Genomic DNA, 15,000 nt, shown 5'->3' with positions numbered 1-15,000 from the left:
TTGCCGCTTGTAGATAAACATTTAAACAGTTGCGTACTAGAGCCGCTGCTCCTATGGTCGCTGTAAGTACTGAAAGATCAGCATGATCGAGAGATTCTTGTGAGAGAACATGCAAATGTTCTAGTAATAAATCGGCAGATTTGGTGACCAGACTAACGAATTTATCGGGATCAGAACTTTTTACCACAACGGAAGACTGGAAAGAAATTTTGAATATTTTTCAGACTACTAAAGACTAGATTGCACACTACACTATCACAGTTTAAATTATAGACTAGATTATCAGAAGTAGACTGGACTATAGACCAGACTATAGACTTGACTATAGACTAGACTATAGACTAGACTATAGACTAGACTATAGACTAGACTATAGACTAGACTATAGACTAGACTATAGACTAGACTATAGACTAGACTATAGACTAGACTATAGACTAGACTATAGACTAGACTATAGACTAGACTATAGACTAGACTATAGACTAGACTATAGACTAGACTATAGACTAGACTATAGACTAGACTATAGACTAGACTATAGTCTAGGCTAGACTATAGACTAGACTATAGACTAGACTATAGACTAGACTATAGACTAGACTAGACTATAGACTAGACTATAGAGTAGACTATAGACTAGACTACAGACTAGACTATAGCCTTCACTATAGACTACACTATAGACTAGACTATAGACTGGACTATAGAGTAGAATGTAGACTAGATCATAGACTAGGCTATAGGCTTGACCATAGACTATGCTATATACTAGACTATAGGCTTTACTATTGTTTTGATTATAGATTAGCTTATTCTATATTATGAACTTTAGTTTAGTCTATAGGAAAGTGTTTAGCATGGAAGATAGTTTAGTCTATTTTCTAGTATATAGTCTGGACTATATTCCAATCTGAAGACTAGACTATGATTTCTCTAAAGCAATAACCCTAACTAAGCTTTCTTTCCGTAAAAAAACTCACAAAATCTCCTTCATTCAATTCCTGTTCCGTATGTAATAAACCGGAATGTTTTCTATACGAAGCAAAGTATTCATCCTCCCACCAGAGTATAATTTTAATGGCTGCAAAAGAAGCATAACGAGGAAAATCCAATTTACCACCCACCACACCGGGACACAAACGTTCTTGCAGGACTCTTTGATGTGTCTGAGTTATGTAAGAATAATATAAAAATAATATTTCAAAGTAAATTTTGTAAGGTAAACCTGATAATATTGTAAATCTCGCTGCAGTAAAATCGGCACACGGTCCATAAGATTACCTTCTTCCATAACCTCCATGTTGGAAGAGATTTTTTATGTAAGTTTTTGTTGAATTTGAAAAGAAGATATTTTACAGTTCTATGTTACAGTTCTAACTGAAATGTTTCAGTTATCGATTTAACAGAAATCTTTGGTTGTTATGGTACCCATAACTTTATTGTTTGATGTTATTGGAATGCTCTTTGATGTATAAATGATTATAAAGAGATTCACCTGACTGTCAACAACCCTGTCGATTCGTGTTTTGTCTCAATTTGCGATGGCTTGCGTTTAGACAATACCATCCATTCTCTTTTACACAAAATTTTGACAGATCATATCAGTTGTGTGCTCGTGTGATGGGGGGCTTTTATTCTTCAAACCATCCTCTTATAATCTTAAATCCCAGATGTGTTCTTTTAGAAAATCTTACTTATCTTGTCTCTAATTCTAAAACTCATATATTTGTGTAATCTCAAGATAAGTAAAGTGCAATATTTTAAATGTCTATACCCTACACTTTTTACAAAAATAAAATGTGATTTAGTTGTCATTATAAAGCATTTAAATTGAATTGTACCTTGCCTTCAGATATACATACTTAAGCCGTTTATTGTTGAATAAAATTGTGGACATTTAAGTGGAATTTTGATGGGGGCTTCGCATAGGGGTTAGGGTCATTTGAGGCCCTATAAATATAGGATTCGTGCGGGTCATCAAGTCTAGTATAGAACTTGGTTTTGTAGCTTTTTTCGAGATATGAGTATATTAAACATAATTATGAACCTAAAACCCCTATTCGTCGAGTTCAGTTGTTTGGGGACTAGGTGAATAGTGGACAATAGGCTTCGTCATTGAGACAATAGGCTTCATTTAGGGGGAAGATCATGAACCAAATTTCATGGAATTATCTGCAAAATTGCAACGTAGTTTGATTACAAGGTTTACAAGTCATATTCGGGGGTTCAGTTGTACGGGGCCTAGGTGAAATAATGGACCGATGTTAACCATTTTCAATAGGCTTCGTCCCTGGGACAATAGACTTCATTTACCGTACCATAGAAGATCATATGTCAAATTTCATTGAATTATTTCCAAAATTGTGACCTGTAATTTGATTACAAGGTTTACAAGACTTATTCAAGTGTTCAGTTGTATCGGGGCCTAGGTGAAATAATGGACCGATCTTTACCATAGGCTTCGTCCCTGGAACAAAAGGCTTCGTTTACGGTACCATCTCCAAAATTGTAACCTGTAGTTTGATTACGAGGTTTACAAGTCCTATTCAGCGGGTTCAGTTGTATGGAGGCTAGGTGAAATAATGGACCGATCTTAACCATAGGCTTCGTCCCTGGGCTTCCAAAATTGTGACCTGTAGTTTGATTACAAGGTTTACAATTCTTATTCGGGGGTTCAGTTGTATCGGGGCTAGGTGAAATAATGGACCTATCTTAATCATTTTTAATAGGCTTCGTCTCTGGAACAATACTTTTCGTTTACGATACCATAGAAGATCATGTGCCAAATTTCATTGAATTATCTTCATAATTGTGACCTGTAGTTTGATTGCAAGGTTTACAAGTCTTATTCGGGGGTTCAGTTGTATGGAGCTAGATGAAAAAATGGATCGATTTTAACCATAGGCTTTGTCCCTGGGGCAACAGAAGATCATGTACCAAATTTCATTGAAATTGCGACCTGTAGTTTGATTACAAGGTTTACATGGACGGACGGACATAGCTAAATCGACTCAAAAAAGGTTTCTGAGACGATTGGTTTACTTTAACATGGGTATAGGACCAATATTATTGTGCGTTACAAACATCTGCACAAACCCAATTTACCCACCCCACTATAGTGATGTAGGGTATAAAAATATCAAACAAACAATTTCAATAATTCTTATCAGTAAAAAAATGGACAGATTTTTTTAATATTTCTAAAAAAACAAACTTAAATAAACAATAACAATATGAGAGAGAGAAAAAAAGCCGGTTAAATGATAAGAATAAACGACTAAATGCTTCGTTTAGTTGGGATCTTGAAAATACCCCTAGTACAGAAAAGCGAAAGTTGAATTATTAGTTGTTAGCGGGACTTCGAGCTGAGTAGAAGAAAATTTTTTGAAAAATAAACGATTTTTTTTTTCAACAACTAAATCTTATCAATTACAAACAAGTGAGTGATTTATAAATTTTGAAAAGTCTGTGATACGTATATGATGGTACCTATTGTTATTTAATTTAAAAGACAAAAGTATTTGAGATTTTTTTGCAAAGAATAGATAAATATATTATTAAATGATTTTATTAGTTGTATATGATTCCGGAGAACTTTAGATTCAATTATAACAGATTTATATGTGTAAATCCGTTAAAGTTTAATTTGTCGCAGTTTTTTTTATAAAATTTTTTCCAAAAATATATATTCTTTTGGCCGATTTGAAATTGAAGAAGGATTGGGCTCCCAAAAGTTTAATAATTGCGTCTTATATATGCAAATCATTGTCCTATTAAATAACATTACAATTTCGTTCATTACAATCAAAAGTTTAGTTCCCTTAAAATAGGGGGCTTATAACTGCAATGTGATTCTAAAAAAACATGTTCTTTTCTCTCGAAACAAACCATAACTCTCAAGATATTTAACTATAAACTATAGTAATTAATTGTTTTCAAATCTAGTTTGATTTTCAATATCAACCATTTTGTCCAATTTATATCTCTAATTATTTTCACTTCTAGAGATATGGTCTCAAATTGTTTACCCAGCTTTATATACCCTTGTTATCGTTTCAATTAAGAGATATTTCTGTGTGTTTTTTTTCGAAAATATTCCATAGAAACTATACGAGTGCTAAATAAACAAATTTATTTGTTATTATAAAAAATAATAACGCATCTAATCTATGGAAGAGATTTTATTTTATAAGTTCGTATAAACATGTTACCCGGTGTGTTATCGGTTTACTGTATGTTATCGCTTACCATAATCATATTCATGTTTGCATTATCAGAGTGTTAGTTCGGTTATAAACATGTGTTATGAAAATGGGTGTGTTATGGGCATTGTAAATTGGGATAATCCAGGAGTTTTGTTTTCTTATTACAAGGAATTCAATACTAGATTACAATCTAGATTGTAGTCTTGAAACTAAAGCATAAGGGAGACTATAGACTAAACTATTGACAAGACTATAGACTAGACTAAAGACTAAATAAACTAAAGACCAAAATACTGCACCAGACGATAATGTAGCTCAGACTATAGACTAGATGACAATCTGGACTATAGACTAGACGATAGTAAAGACTTTAAACTAGACGATAGTAAAAACCATAGACTAGACTATCGTAAAGACTATAAACTAGACGATAGTAAAGTTTATAGACAAAACGATATTAAGACTAAAGACTAAACGATAGTAAAACTATAGACTAGACGATAGTAAAGACTAGTCTATAGTCTTTACTATCGTCTAGTCTATAGTAATATAGACGATAGTAAAGACTATAGACTACACGATATTAAAGACTATAGACTAGACGATAGTTAAAACTATAGACTAGACTATAGTAAAGTCTATGGACTAGACTATAGTAAAGATTATAGACTAGACTGTAGTAATGACTATAGACTAGACTATAGTAAAGACTATAGACTAGACGATAGTAAAGACTATAGACTAGACGATAGTAAAAACTATAGTATAGACTATAGACTAGACGACAGTAAAGACTATAGACTAGACGATAGTAAAAACTATAGACTATACGATAGTAAAAACTATAGACTAGACGATAGTAAAAACTATAGACTAGACGATAGTAAAGACTATAGACTAGACGCTAGTAAAGACTAAAGACTAGACGATAGAAAAGACTATAGACTACATGATAGTAAAGACTATAGACTAGACTATAGGTTAGGTCCACCACATTCAATTTTTGAGCCCATAGTGAAAAGCATATAACCTAACAATAGAATTGACATATGATCCGATATAAACTAGACTCCACTATGATTCAGACTATTGACTAGTCGACAGTACAGACTATAGAGTAGAGGCCAGTTCGGACTATGGAGTAGACTATATATATATACTAGTCGATAATCCAAACTTTATGCTAGATTATAGTCTAAGCTATAAAATTGAATAAAGTCCATACTATAACCCAAACTAGAGACCAGACTATAGCGAGTTAAAGTCCAGACTACATAAAGTTCAAAATATAGACTAAAATATTGTCGAGACTATAGATTAGACTATAAACTAAACTATTGATTGGAATATACTATAATCCAGACTATAGTCTAGACAATAGTTCGATTATAGATATATGGTGCCAATTATAGTCTAGACTATAATTCAGATTATTAACGGATAAAATTTTGAAGGATAGACCAAACTTAACTAGATTATAACATAACACAAGCTTCAAGGCGGAAGTACGAGCAATTATGGAATGCGTTATCTGGATTAGAATAAATATGGCGCCCACAGAGCTTAATATATTTACCGACATGCAGAAGGCAATTAGGGCGATATCAGGATATAGAACTAAATCTAAGACCGTATTGGATTGTAAGAAAGCTTTAACTGAATACTTTCCCAGAGGTAAGGTTCCCATCATATGGGTACCAGCCCACTAGGGGGTAGTAGTAACGAAAGAGCGAATGTAGTAGCTTTAAAGGAAAGGAAGCTCAAGACAGTTAACCTGACAAACGCAGAACCATTCGACGCAACAAAAGCTGAACTAAAAATAGGGATGAGAGAAACACTGATTAGAAGATTCTTAGTTGTGCGCTCCTTTTCATGATAAGGAGCGCACAACAGGCCCGATTGTGGCCTAGGTGTATTTCTTCGGATTTGATGTAGTATACATCCTCCTATCAACCTAATCTAAACTAGATAATAATCAAAGTTATAAACTACACTATAGTCTGAATCTCTAGATTATATTATAGACCTATTATACTCTGGACTATAATCCAGGGCAAACAAAACTAAACCAGATTATTCTACACGTTATAGACTATATTACTATTGTCTAGACTATAGTCCACACTATGAGACATGTATAGTCTAAACCTTTTAATACACTATAGTCCATGGTCAGTCGGATAGGTCAGTCTATAGTCCACATTTCTCCAAAATATTAAACATATTCACACATTTCTCACTCACGTTTCCTCTCTCTCCCATTACTTACAGAATGGCTCAACTCTGTCGTGCTGTTGGTATTCTCAAGAATCTTCCTCTTCAACAAACTCAAAAAATTGCTGCCTTGCATCTTAGCTCCACCGTAAGAGCCAGCAACTATTTGATTGATACACCCGAATATTCGTTCTTAAAGGATATTGGTTTGGAACGTGAAAATCCTGGTGTATTTACTGGTTCCTGGAAGGGTTCAGGAGATGTTGTTACCTCTGTAGATCCCGGTACCGGTAAACCTATTGCCTCGGTACGCACTGGTACCGTCCAAGAAATGGAAGAATCCATTAAGGCTGGTGTTGAGGCCTATAAGGAATGGTGTCAAGTACCCGCGCCTGTTAGAGGTGAAATCGTGAGACAAATCGGTGATGAATTGCGTAAATATAAGGAACCTTTGGGTAAATTAGTAAGTTTGGAAGTGGGTAAAATCTACAGTGAAGGTCAGGGTGAAGTACAAGAGTTCATTGATATCTGTGATTATGCTGTGGGTTTGTCACGTATCTATGCTGGACAAATGATCAATTCGGAAAGAGCTCAGCATACTATTTTGGAGGCCTGGCGTCCTCTGGGTTTGGTGGGTGTTATCTCTGCCTACAATTTCCCCAATGCTGTATTCGGCTGGAATGCAGCTATTGCTTTGGTGAGTTTGTATATTATTTGAAGTAATCAAACATATTAATTTATTTGGAATTTCCTTTAAAGACCTGTGGTAACAGTGTTTTATGGAAGGGAGCCCCCAGCACTGCCTTGGTTTCTGTGGCCACCACCAAAATCGTAGCCGATGTCTTGAAACGCAACAATTTGCCACCCATTACCACTTTGTGCCAGGGCGGCACTGATGTAGGCAAAAAGCTGGTTGCCGACAACCGTGTTAAATTGGTATCCTTTACTGGCAGTTGCCAAACTGGCCGTGATGTGGGCGTTGAAGTGCAAAAACGTTTTGGCAAAGTTATTTTGGAATTGGGCGGCAACAATGCCTTGGTTATCAATGAAGATGCTAATCTTAAAATGGCCTTAGATGCTGCTTTATTCGGTTGCATTGGCACTTCAGGACAACGTTGCACCACCACCAGACGTATTATTGTTCACGAGAAACTTTACGATACTTTTGTTAAGGAACTTACCGGCAAATATCAACAAGTTTTATCCCGCATTGGTCATCAATTGGATGCCAACACTTTGGTGGGTCCAGTCCATTCACAACAGAATATTGATGGTTATAAGAACACCATTGAAGAGGCCGTCAAATTGGGTGGCAAAGTAGCTTTCGGTGGTAAAGTTTTGCCACGTGAAGGTTTCTTTGTTGAGCCCACCATTATCACTGGTTTGGCCCACGATGCTCCCGTTGTACACCGTGAAACTTTCGCACCCATTGTTTATGTCTTGAAAACTAAATCAGTTGAAGAGGCAATCGCATGGAATAATGAAGTTGAACAGGGTCTATCCTCTGCCATTTTCACCGAAAACATGTCCAAGGCCTTCAAGTGGATTGGTGCTCAGGGTTCCGACTGTGGTATTGTCAATATTAACACTACTACCAATGGTGCTGAAATTGGTGGTGCTTTCGGCGGTGAAAAACATACTGGCGGTGGTCGCGAATCTGGCTCTGATGCCTGGAAACAATACTGCAAGAGAGCCACCATTACTGTCAATCATTCCGGTGAATTGGCTTGTGCCCAAGGTGTTGTCTTCAATGTAGAGTAATTCATAAGTTTAAGTTTTTAAACAGATTTTATTTAGCTTTGTTTAAAATGCATTCTTTATAGGTTTTTAATTTTTATGTTTTTTTGTAAATTTTTTAAAATAAATTATCTTTTCTGGAATTATATTTAGTTGTAGAGACTTTTTCTATTTAACAAAATTACAGCTAGAATTCTTTATCGGTTACATCGAAACGCCAAAAGTCAACTTCAATATCTACAGATTTGTTTTTATGAAATTTATAACTGGCTTCTATGTTATATTTAAGTTCGGCTACGACTTGTCCCTTGACATTCCATTCTTTGGATTTTTTAAGTATGTAGTCCCTGGAAGATAATAGAAGACATTTTGCTGCTTAAGATCGGATGATATCAAAGGTTAATTGGTATTTTATTTAAACGGAATACAAGAATCATATTTCCAGAGCTTAAATTCTAATTTTTTATAATCTAGGACAACAATATCTTCTTTTTATAACTTTTCCTAAAAGACTCCTTAACATTTTCCTTACCTAGTTGAAGTTTTATGTAATGAATATACAGCCGTAGTGGCCAAATGCACGCCAGTTTCTATGAAACGCATATCCATGCCAACATTATTTTTCGTACCAAATGGTGGATTGGTGACAATAGTATCAAAACAATTTTCCCATTTAGTGCCGGGTAATTGTAAAACATTTGCCTGTATACAATCAATGGCGGGCAATTCCATTTCCGTAACATTATAACGAAAAACCTAAAGAAATATAATTAAATTAAAATGGATATTAAACTAATCAAAGTTAGACTTACATCTATAGCATCTGGATCCAATTCAAAGCCTACTGTCAGCTGAGCACCTAATAGAAATGAGCCTATGCTCAACATGCCACAGCCAGCACCAAGATCTCCCACTAATTTACCCTCCAAGTCCTCAAATTGTGCCTGTATTCCATACAAATCAATTTTGTTTTTTTTTTAACTCAAATTGAAAAACGAAATATAAACTTACTTGTATATTATATAAAACACAGCTAGCTATATGCGGTGGTGTAGGGTACTGTTCCAATTTTATTTTGGGCTTCTCAAAACCATCAACTCCCGACAAATATTCTTCCAATTTTTTCATTCTCATACGAGCCATTCTTGAAAATTTATTTAATACTTAAGAATAATTAGAAGAGAATTATAGACACAGATGTATTTTTACAGTTAACCCTATTTAGCGGTATGATTGGTGGTTATGGGATCCAAACGAGGTAAGACCGGTATAAACGAATTGCCGTAATGTGAATCCTGACTAATAAAATAGCCCAAAGTGGTGGCACTTGTAGGATTAAAGACTGAGCGTGGCACAGTTATGGCACTGCTGGTCTGCGGAAAATCCGTTGGTTGACCCAACAACTGTGTAGTGGGCATCTAGTTTATGTAGAGTCTGTTATTGATTTCTCAATGGGGCAGAATTAGCAAAATAATCTTACCTGGTTGAGAGGTGTAGAGAGACCGGTACCGAGATTAATATCAGCCACTGGATTGACGCCTTTTTGTAAAAGTTGTCGTTTTAATTGTAAATCTTCCAGAATTTTACGATTTGTTTCTAGTATAGCAAGTGGATAGATAGATTTAATCGAAGTACACTTTTTATTTTAATAAATATTTTACCTTGTTGTGCTCCTAGTGTAGGAAAAGCCATCAAATATATATTCAGCACAAATAAATTAACAAAAACTATAAATAAAATGATTTTTTGTTAAAAGCCACAGGCAGAAAAACATGCCGTTCAGAGATAAAAGTCGGTGAAAAATATTCGATAGCGCCGGTTTATTTTTTAAATACCGGCGGCTTTTAAATTGTCAGCTTAATTTAACATATGCCGTGTATGAAGAAGTGAAGTGTATGAAGATTTATAGAAACCCTAGCTCGTCATACTATAACAAATACAAGGGGTTGTATGAAGACTTGGTATAACGACTTTTCTTAAAAAAATCTTTGTATAATAGACTGTTTGTAAATAAACCAGTCTCCATAAAACGTTCTACAGAAAATGGTGATTATTATAGTTATTTCAATCTAAAAATTAAAATTATCTTAATATTAAGAGTAGCAACTCTTTTCAATTTGTATTCAAAATTTAAAATAGAAAGTTTTAAATGCAAAAAAAGGTAATTTCAAACTTATGGCATTAAAGTATGCAATTTCGAATATACTATGAAAAATACGTAAATTAAAAAATATTAAATAAAAATATGCAATTTCGAAAATATGCCTAATTAAAATCAATTTCGAAAATATTCTTTAAAAATAGAAAATTTCTGAAATATTCTAAAATAATTTCGAAAATATCTTATAAGAGTTGAAAATTTTGAAATATTTTATAATAGGAAATTTTGAAAATGTTCTTTAATAATATGCAATTTTGAAAATAAACTTTAATTATGGGCAATTTTGAAAATATTCTATAAAAGTAAAGTATTTTCATATTATACCATAATAATAGGCAATTTCGTAAAATAAGAAAATTTTGAAATATTTTATAATAATAGGAAATTTTGAGATATGCAATTTTGAAAATAAGCTTTAATTATGGACAATTTCGAAAATAAGCTATAAAAGTAAGGCATTTCCAAATTATATCATAATAATAGGCAATTTCGTAAATATCTTATAAGAGTTGAAAATTTCGAAATATTTTAAAATAATAGAAAATTTCGAAAATGTTCTGTAATAATATGCAATTTTGAAAATTTGCCATAATAATAGGGCAATTTCAAAATTATGTGATAATAATATGCAATTTCGAAAATAAGCTTAAATTATGGGCAATTTCGAAAATATGCTATAAAAGTAAGCCAAATTATACCATAATATTAGGCAATTTCGTAAATATCTTATAAGAGTTGAAAATTTCGAAAAATTTTAAAATAATAGGAAATTTTGAAAATGTTCTGTAATAATATGCAATTTCGAAAATATGCTCAAATATGCTATAAAAGTAAGCCATTTCGAAATTATGCCATAATAATAGGGCAATTTCGAAATTATATGATAATAATTTTGCAATTTCGAAAATAATCTTAAATTATGGGCAATTTCGAAAATATGCTATAAAAGCAAGCCATTTTGAAATTAAACCATAATAATAGGGCAATTTCGAAAATATGTTAAAAGAGTTGGAAATTTCGAAATATTTTATAATAGTAGGAAATTTTGAAAATGTTCTATAATAGTATGCAATTTCGAAAATTAGCTTAATTTATGGGCAATTTCGAAAATATGCTATAAAAGTAAGCCATTTCGAAATTATGCCATAATAATAAGGCAATTTCGAAATTATGTGATAATAATAATAATATGCAATTTCGAATATATACCTTAAAATTTGGAAATTTCGAAAATATGCTTGCCATAAAATTTTAAATTAAAAAATATGCTATAAAAATAGAAAATTTTCTAAAAACAACAAAAATATTAGAAAATTTTAATATCTTGTAATTTCGAAAATATACTATAAAAATTGGAAATTTCGAAAATATGCTTGCCATAAAAATTTTAAATTAAAAAATATGCCATAAAAATAAAAAATATAATATTTTATTTAAGAATTATTTTTCTCTAATGATATTTTATTAAGAAGAATCAATAAATTAATAATCATTAACTTTAAATATTCTTAAAAATATGACAACTTTTTAATAGCTGTGTAAAAATCTTTTGTGGGCCATTCTGTTCAAAAATAATTTTTTTCTATTATTTAAATTACCATTAACTTTATATATTCGTAAATAGTGTTGTAAAATACCCACTCTGTTTTAATAAAATACAACTCTGTTTTAAATACAACCGAACAACAGCTGTGTTATGAATTGTCAAGTTGTTGTTTCTTTGTTTTTGCCAATTGCGTTTTATTTGACAAATTGTTTTTGTAAAGTGTTTTTCCAGCAGCAGAAAAAATAGATTTTTTTTGCTTGTGTAGTTTTTCATTTCTTTTTTTAAATTAATACAATAAATATAACAATAAATTAGTTTTTTACCTTTAAAATATTTAAATAAATTGAATAAAAAAGTAATTTAGTTACTTGAAAAGTTCTAAGAAGTGTATAAACCTATTTAACATTTAAGGTAAGCTGGTGGCCACAAATTCTCTATATATATATATTTTTTTTAAATTTCTCTTCAATTTTAATTACTTTGTCTTGATTTTCATCTCCGCCCCGATTTTCTTTTTTAGTTAATGTTTTTTTCCTATATGTACCACCCTACCCCACAGTCTGTTATTCTGCTGTGGGGTACTCTGTTTTGTCTGTCCTTGGTCTTGCTTTAGGTTTTGCTGTTATTTTCTTGTTGTTGTTAGTGTAATATGTTGCAATATCGCCTGACGACAATAAATTTTATATAAATTTGTTGCACTGTGGAAATGTGTGTTGAAACATAGCAATGATAAATATTAACTATATTTGTGTAGGTAATATTAGATATCTGATTTCTGGGTATTATATTAAAACGATTAAAGTCAGTAAACATGCAGTTGAAATGAGTTGCAATTAAATTTTTTTGCACTTAGGTATGTATATGTGTACATTTGTTGCATTTAAGGGTGGAGAATTCAGTAAATGAATAACAAATTATGGTAAAAGTATATGTATTTAATCTAAAGGTTTGTTTAAGTTTATTTATTAATGAATCATTGTTAGAATTTAATTATTTGATCAAAAATAATGCAAATTTTTAAATAAAGAATGTTTTAAGTAAAATTTTTCAGCAAGTTTTCTATGAGAAGAATTTTCAATTTCTGAGCAAGTTTTATATAAAAAGAATGCTCAGTTTTCGAGGAAATTTTATATAAAAAGGATTCTGAGTTTTTGAGCAAGTTTTTTATAAAAGTAATCCTCAGTTTTGGAGCAGGTTTACTGTGAGAAGAATGCTTATCTCTTGAGCAAGTTTTCTATGAAAAGAATGTTCATCTTTGAGCAAAGTTTTTTTATGAAAAGAATGCTCTTCTTTGAGCTAGTTTTCTATGAAATGAATGTTTATCTTTGAGCAAGTTTTCTATGAAATTATTCCCTAGCTTCACAGCAAGCTTTGAGCATGTTTCTATGAAAAGTATTTTCAATTTATGAGCAAGTTTTCTATAAGAAAAATGCTTATCTTTTGAGCAAGTTTTCTATGAGAAGAATTCACAATTTCTGAGCAAGTTTTCAATGAGAAGAATGCTTATCTTTTAAGCAAGTTTTCTATAAAAAAGAATGTTCATCTTTTGAGCCTGTTTTCTATGAAGGGAATTCTTAGCTTTAGAGTAAATTTTCTATGAAAATATTGTTTATATTCTCAGCAATAATACAAAATTTTTCAATATTGTTTAAGAATCTAAAATCTAACTTTACTTGCGGTAAAGCTAGAGATTTTTATCGCTTATCTTATAATTAATTATTAAATAAACATTTTGCGTAGTCAAGCACATGAAGTATTTCTTATCGCATTTCTTTTCAAATTTAATTCTTAATGAATTCTTTCTATTTACCTTACTTAAGCTACACAAGCAACAATGAAGCCCTACTAAGTTTGTCTATATTACTGAAAATGATAATGAACTTTTTTTCTAAACATCTACTAGAGAGAGATAAACATTCTAATGAACATAAAGAATTTTGTGGTTTAAAAAAAAATAATAATTATTGTTTAATGAAATCTTATAATATGTTTCTATTACAATGCGGGTTGAATTCCATAAACGGCACTAAATTTAAATGATAAGTAAAGAAAACGAAAACAAAGTTAATGCACTTTTAGAGTAAATAACTACAACGGATGAATCATATAATAAAAACTTTTTGACTATAACAATTAATTATTATAAAGAAATTGTTTATAGAAGTCAGTTGTAAAGTTGTTTTAAAAGGGGGCGGTAATAGGTAGTATATACAAGTGGTTTGTTGTGTTGTGTTTATACAAAGAATTTATTTTGTTTTATTTGCATATTTTTAATTCGTTTTCAATTTTTAAAATAATGTCTGTATTATCTTTTCCAAAATAATGTGTGTTGTTTATTCGTTTTTTCTTTTTTGAAGATTATCAACAATTTAGCTAAAATAATAAAAACAACAACAAAAAAAGTTCAATTGAGATTAATAGAGCTTGAAAGAGCTTGATTTGCTGAAGATGTCTCAAAATCTTAATAATGGTTCAGCATCACATCGTGATTACGGTGCCACTTCATCTTCGAACACCAACATGATGAGTTCTTCTACTAATATACCCGATGTTAATTTCTCTGGCTTTAGTCCCACAGAATTTATGTCTTTGAGTGAAGATATTGGTCACAATATACAAGCAGTTAACTCTTCTTCTAAACAATTGGATAAAATTCTACAAATTTTGGGTACACCGCGTGATCAACAGTCGACACGTGATAAGGTACATGATATACACACTAAATGCAATTCACGCATAGAGGCCACTTCCATTGATTTGCAAAGACTTACGGCCATTGTCCGACGTGGAGATAAACAACAGAAATTACAATTGGAAAAACTAACAAATGATTTTCGCAGTGTTGTGGAAAGATATTCCAATATACAGAGACGTATAGCTCAAGCTATGCGTCAAACTTATACACAACCTCAATTGGCTCAAATGCAAGATGACCGTGAAGCCGATACGGAAGAATTGTTACAGAGACAACAACAATTACAGCAACAACAAATGCAGTTTGAACATGATATGCTGGTGGATCGTGAGCGGCAATTGAAACAGGTGGAGGCGGATATATTGGATGTTAATAAAATAATGCGTACCATAACGGCTCTGGTGCAGGCGCAGGGTGAAGAAGTGGGTAAGTGGAAGGC

The 15,000-nt window shown here is 32.0% G+C and overlaps 5 protein-coding genes across 7 annotated transcripts in view; 2 read left to right on the top strand and 3 right to left on the bottom strand.

Moving 5' to 3' along the window:
• Positions 1 to 1,959, bottom strand: part of LOC111687513 — a 7,331-nt gene extending 5,372 nt beyond the window's left edge. Inside the window, exons 1-3 of the mRNA XM_023449950.2 lie at positions 1,229 to 1,959; positions 984 to 1,169; positions 1 to 196 (exon numbers count right to left, since the gene is read on the bottom strand). The exon at positions 1 to 196 is cut by the window's left edge and continues 456 nt beyond it. Coding sequence (XP_023305718.2) covers positions 1 to 196; positions 984 to 1,169; positions 1,229 to 1,303 — 457 coding nt within the window. The 5' untranslated portion in view covers positions 1,304 to 1,959. The remainder of the gene's footprint in view (positions 197 to 983; positions 1,170 to 1,228) is intronic.
• Positions 1,960 to 3,309: 1,350 nt separating this feature from the next.
• Positions 3,310 to 15,000, top strand: part of LOC111687514 (putative aldehyde dehydrogenase family 7 member A1 homolog) — a 17,237-nt gene continuing 5,546 nt past the window's right edge. The window contains exons 1-3 of one of the 2 annotated variants that reach the window (XM_046951675.1): positions 3,310 to 3,442; positions 6,480 to 7,119; positions 7,182 to 8,197. In XM_046951675.1, coding sequence (XP_046807631.1) covers positions 6,481 to 7,119; positions 7,182 to 8,183 — 1,641 coding nt within the window. In that variant the 5' untranslated portion in view covers positions 3,310 to 3,442; position 6,480 and the 3' untranslated portion in view covers positions 8,184 to 8,197. Of the gene's footprint in view, positions 3,443 to 6,479; positions 7,120 to 7,181; positions 8,303 to 15,000 lie in introns of those variants that run through there. The other variant, XM_023449951.2, reaches the window with a different exon arrangement.
• On the bottom strand, positions 8,203 to 9,306 carry LOC111687516 (rRNA N6-adenosine-methyltransferase Mettl5). The gene is made up of 4 exons (XM_023449954.2): positions 9,171 to 9,306; positions 8,972 to 9,103; positions 8,692 to 8,915; positions 8,203 to 8,506 (listed from the first exon to the last, which is right to left on the bottom strand). The coding sequence occupies exons 1-4, from the start codon at positions 9,300 to 9,302 to the stop codon at positions 8,347 to 8,349; spliced, it is 648 nt and encodes a 215-aa protein (XP_023305722.2). The 5' UTR covers positions 9,303 to 9,306; the 3' UTR covers positions 8,203 to 8,346.
• Positions 9,377 to 9,980, bottom strand: LOC111687515 (SOSS complex subunit C homolog). Of its 2 annotated transcripts, none has more exons than XM_023449952.2 (3): positions 9,821 to 9,980; positions 9,640 to 9,755; positions 9,377 to 9,577 (listed from the first exon to the last, which is right to left on the bottom strand). In XM_023449952.2, the coding sequence occupies exons 1-3, from the start codon at positions 9,849 to 9,851 to the stop codon at positions 9,377 to 9,379; spliced, it is 348 nt and encodes a 115-aa protein (XP_023305720.2). In that variant the 5' UTR covers positions 9,852 to 9,980. The 2 variants fall into 2 exon arrangements, with proteins under 2 accessions (XP_023305720.2, XP_023305721.2); XM_023449953.2 differs by having other exon boundaries at positions 9,377 to 9,562.
• The window catches only part of LOC111687520 (syntaxin-12), a 3,999-nt gene continuing 2,928 nt past the window's right edge, over positions 13,930 to 15,000 (top strand). Inside the window, exons 1-2 of the mRNA XM_046951450.1 lie at positions 13,930 to 14,067; positions 14,224 to 14,987. Of these exons, the coding sequence (XP_046807406.1) occupies positions 14,315 to 14,987 (673 nt within the window). The 5' untranslated portion in view covers positions 13,930 to 14,067; positions 14,224 to 14,314. The remainder of the gene's footprint in view (positions 14,068 to 14,223; positions 14,988 to 15,000) is intronic.

This window comes from Lucilia cuprina, chromosome 5, assembly GCF_022045245.1.
Source record: "Lucilia cuprina isolate Lc7/37 chromosome 5, ASM2204524v1, whole genome shotgun sequence".
Taxonomy (NCBI): domain Eukaryota; kingdom Metazoa; phylum Arthropoda; class Insecta; order Diptera; family Calliphoridae; genus Lucilia; species Lucilia cuprina.
Note: the sequence above shows the minus strand (reverse complement) of the source record. Positions and strands in the feature narration are given on the sequence as shown.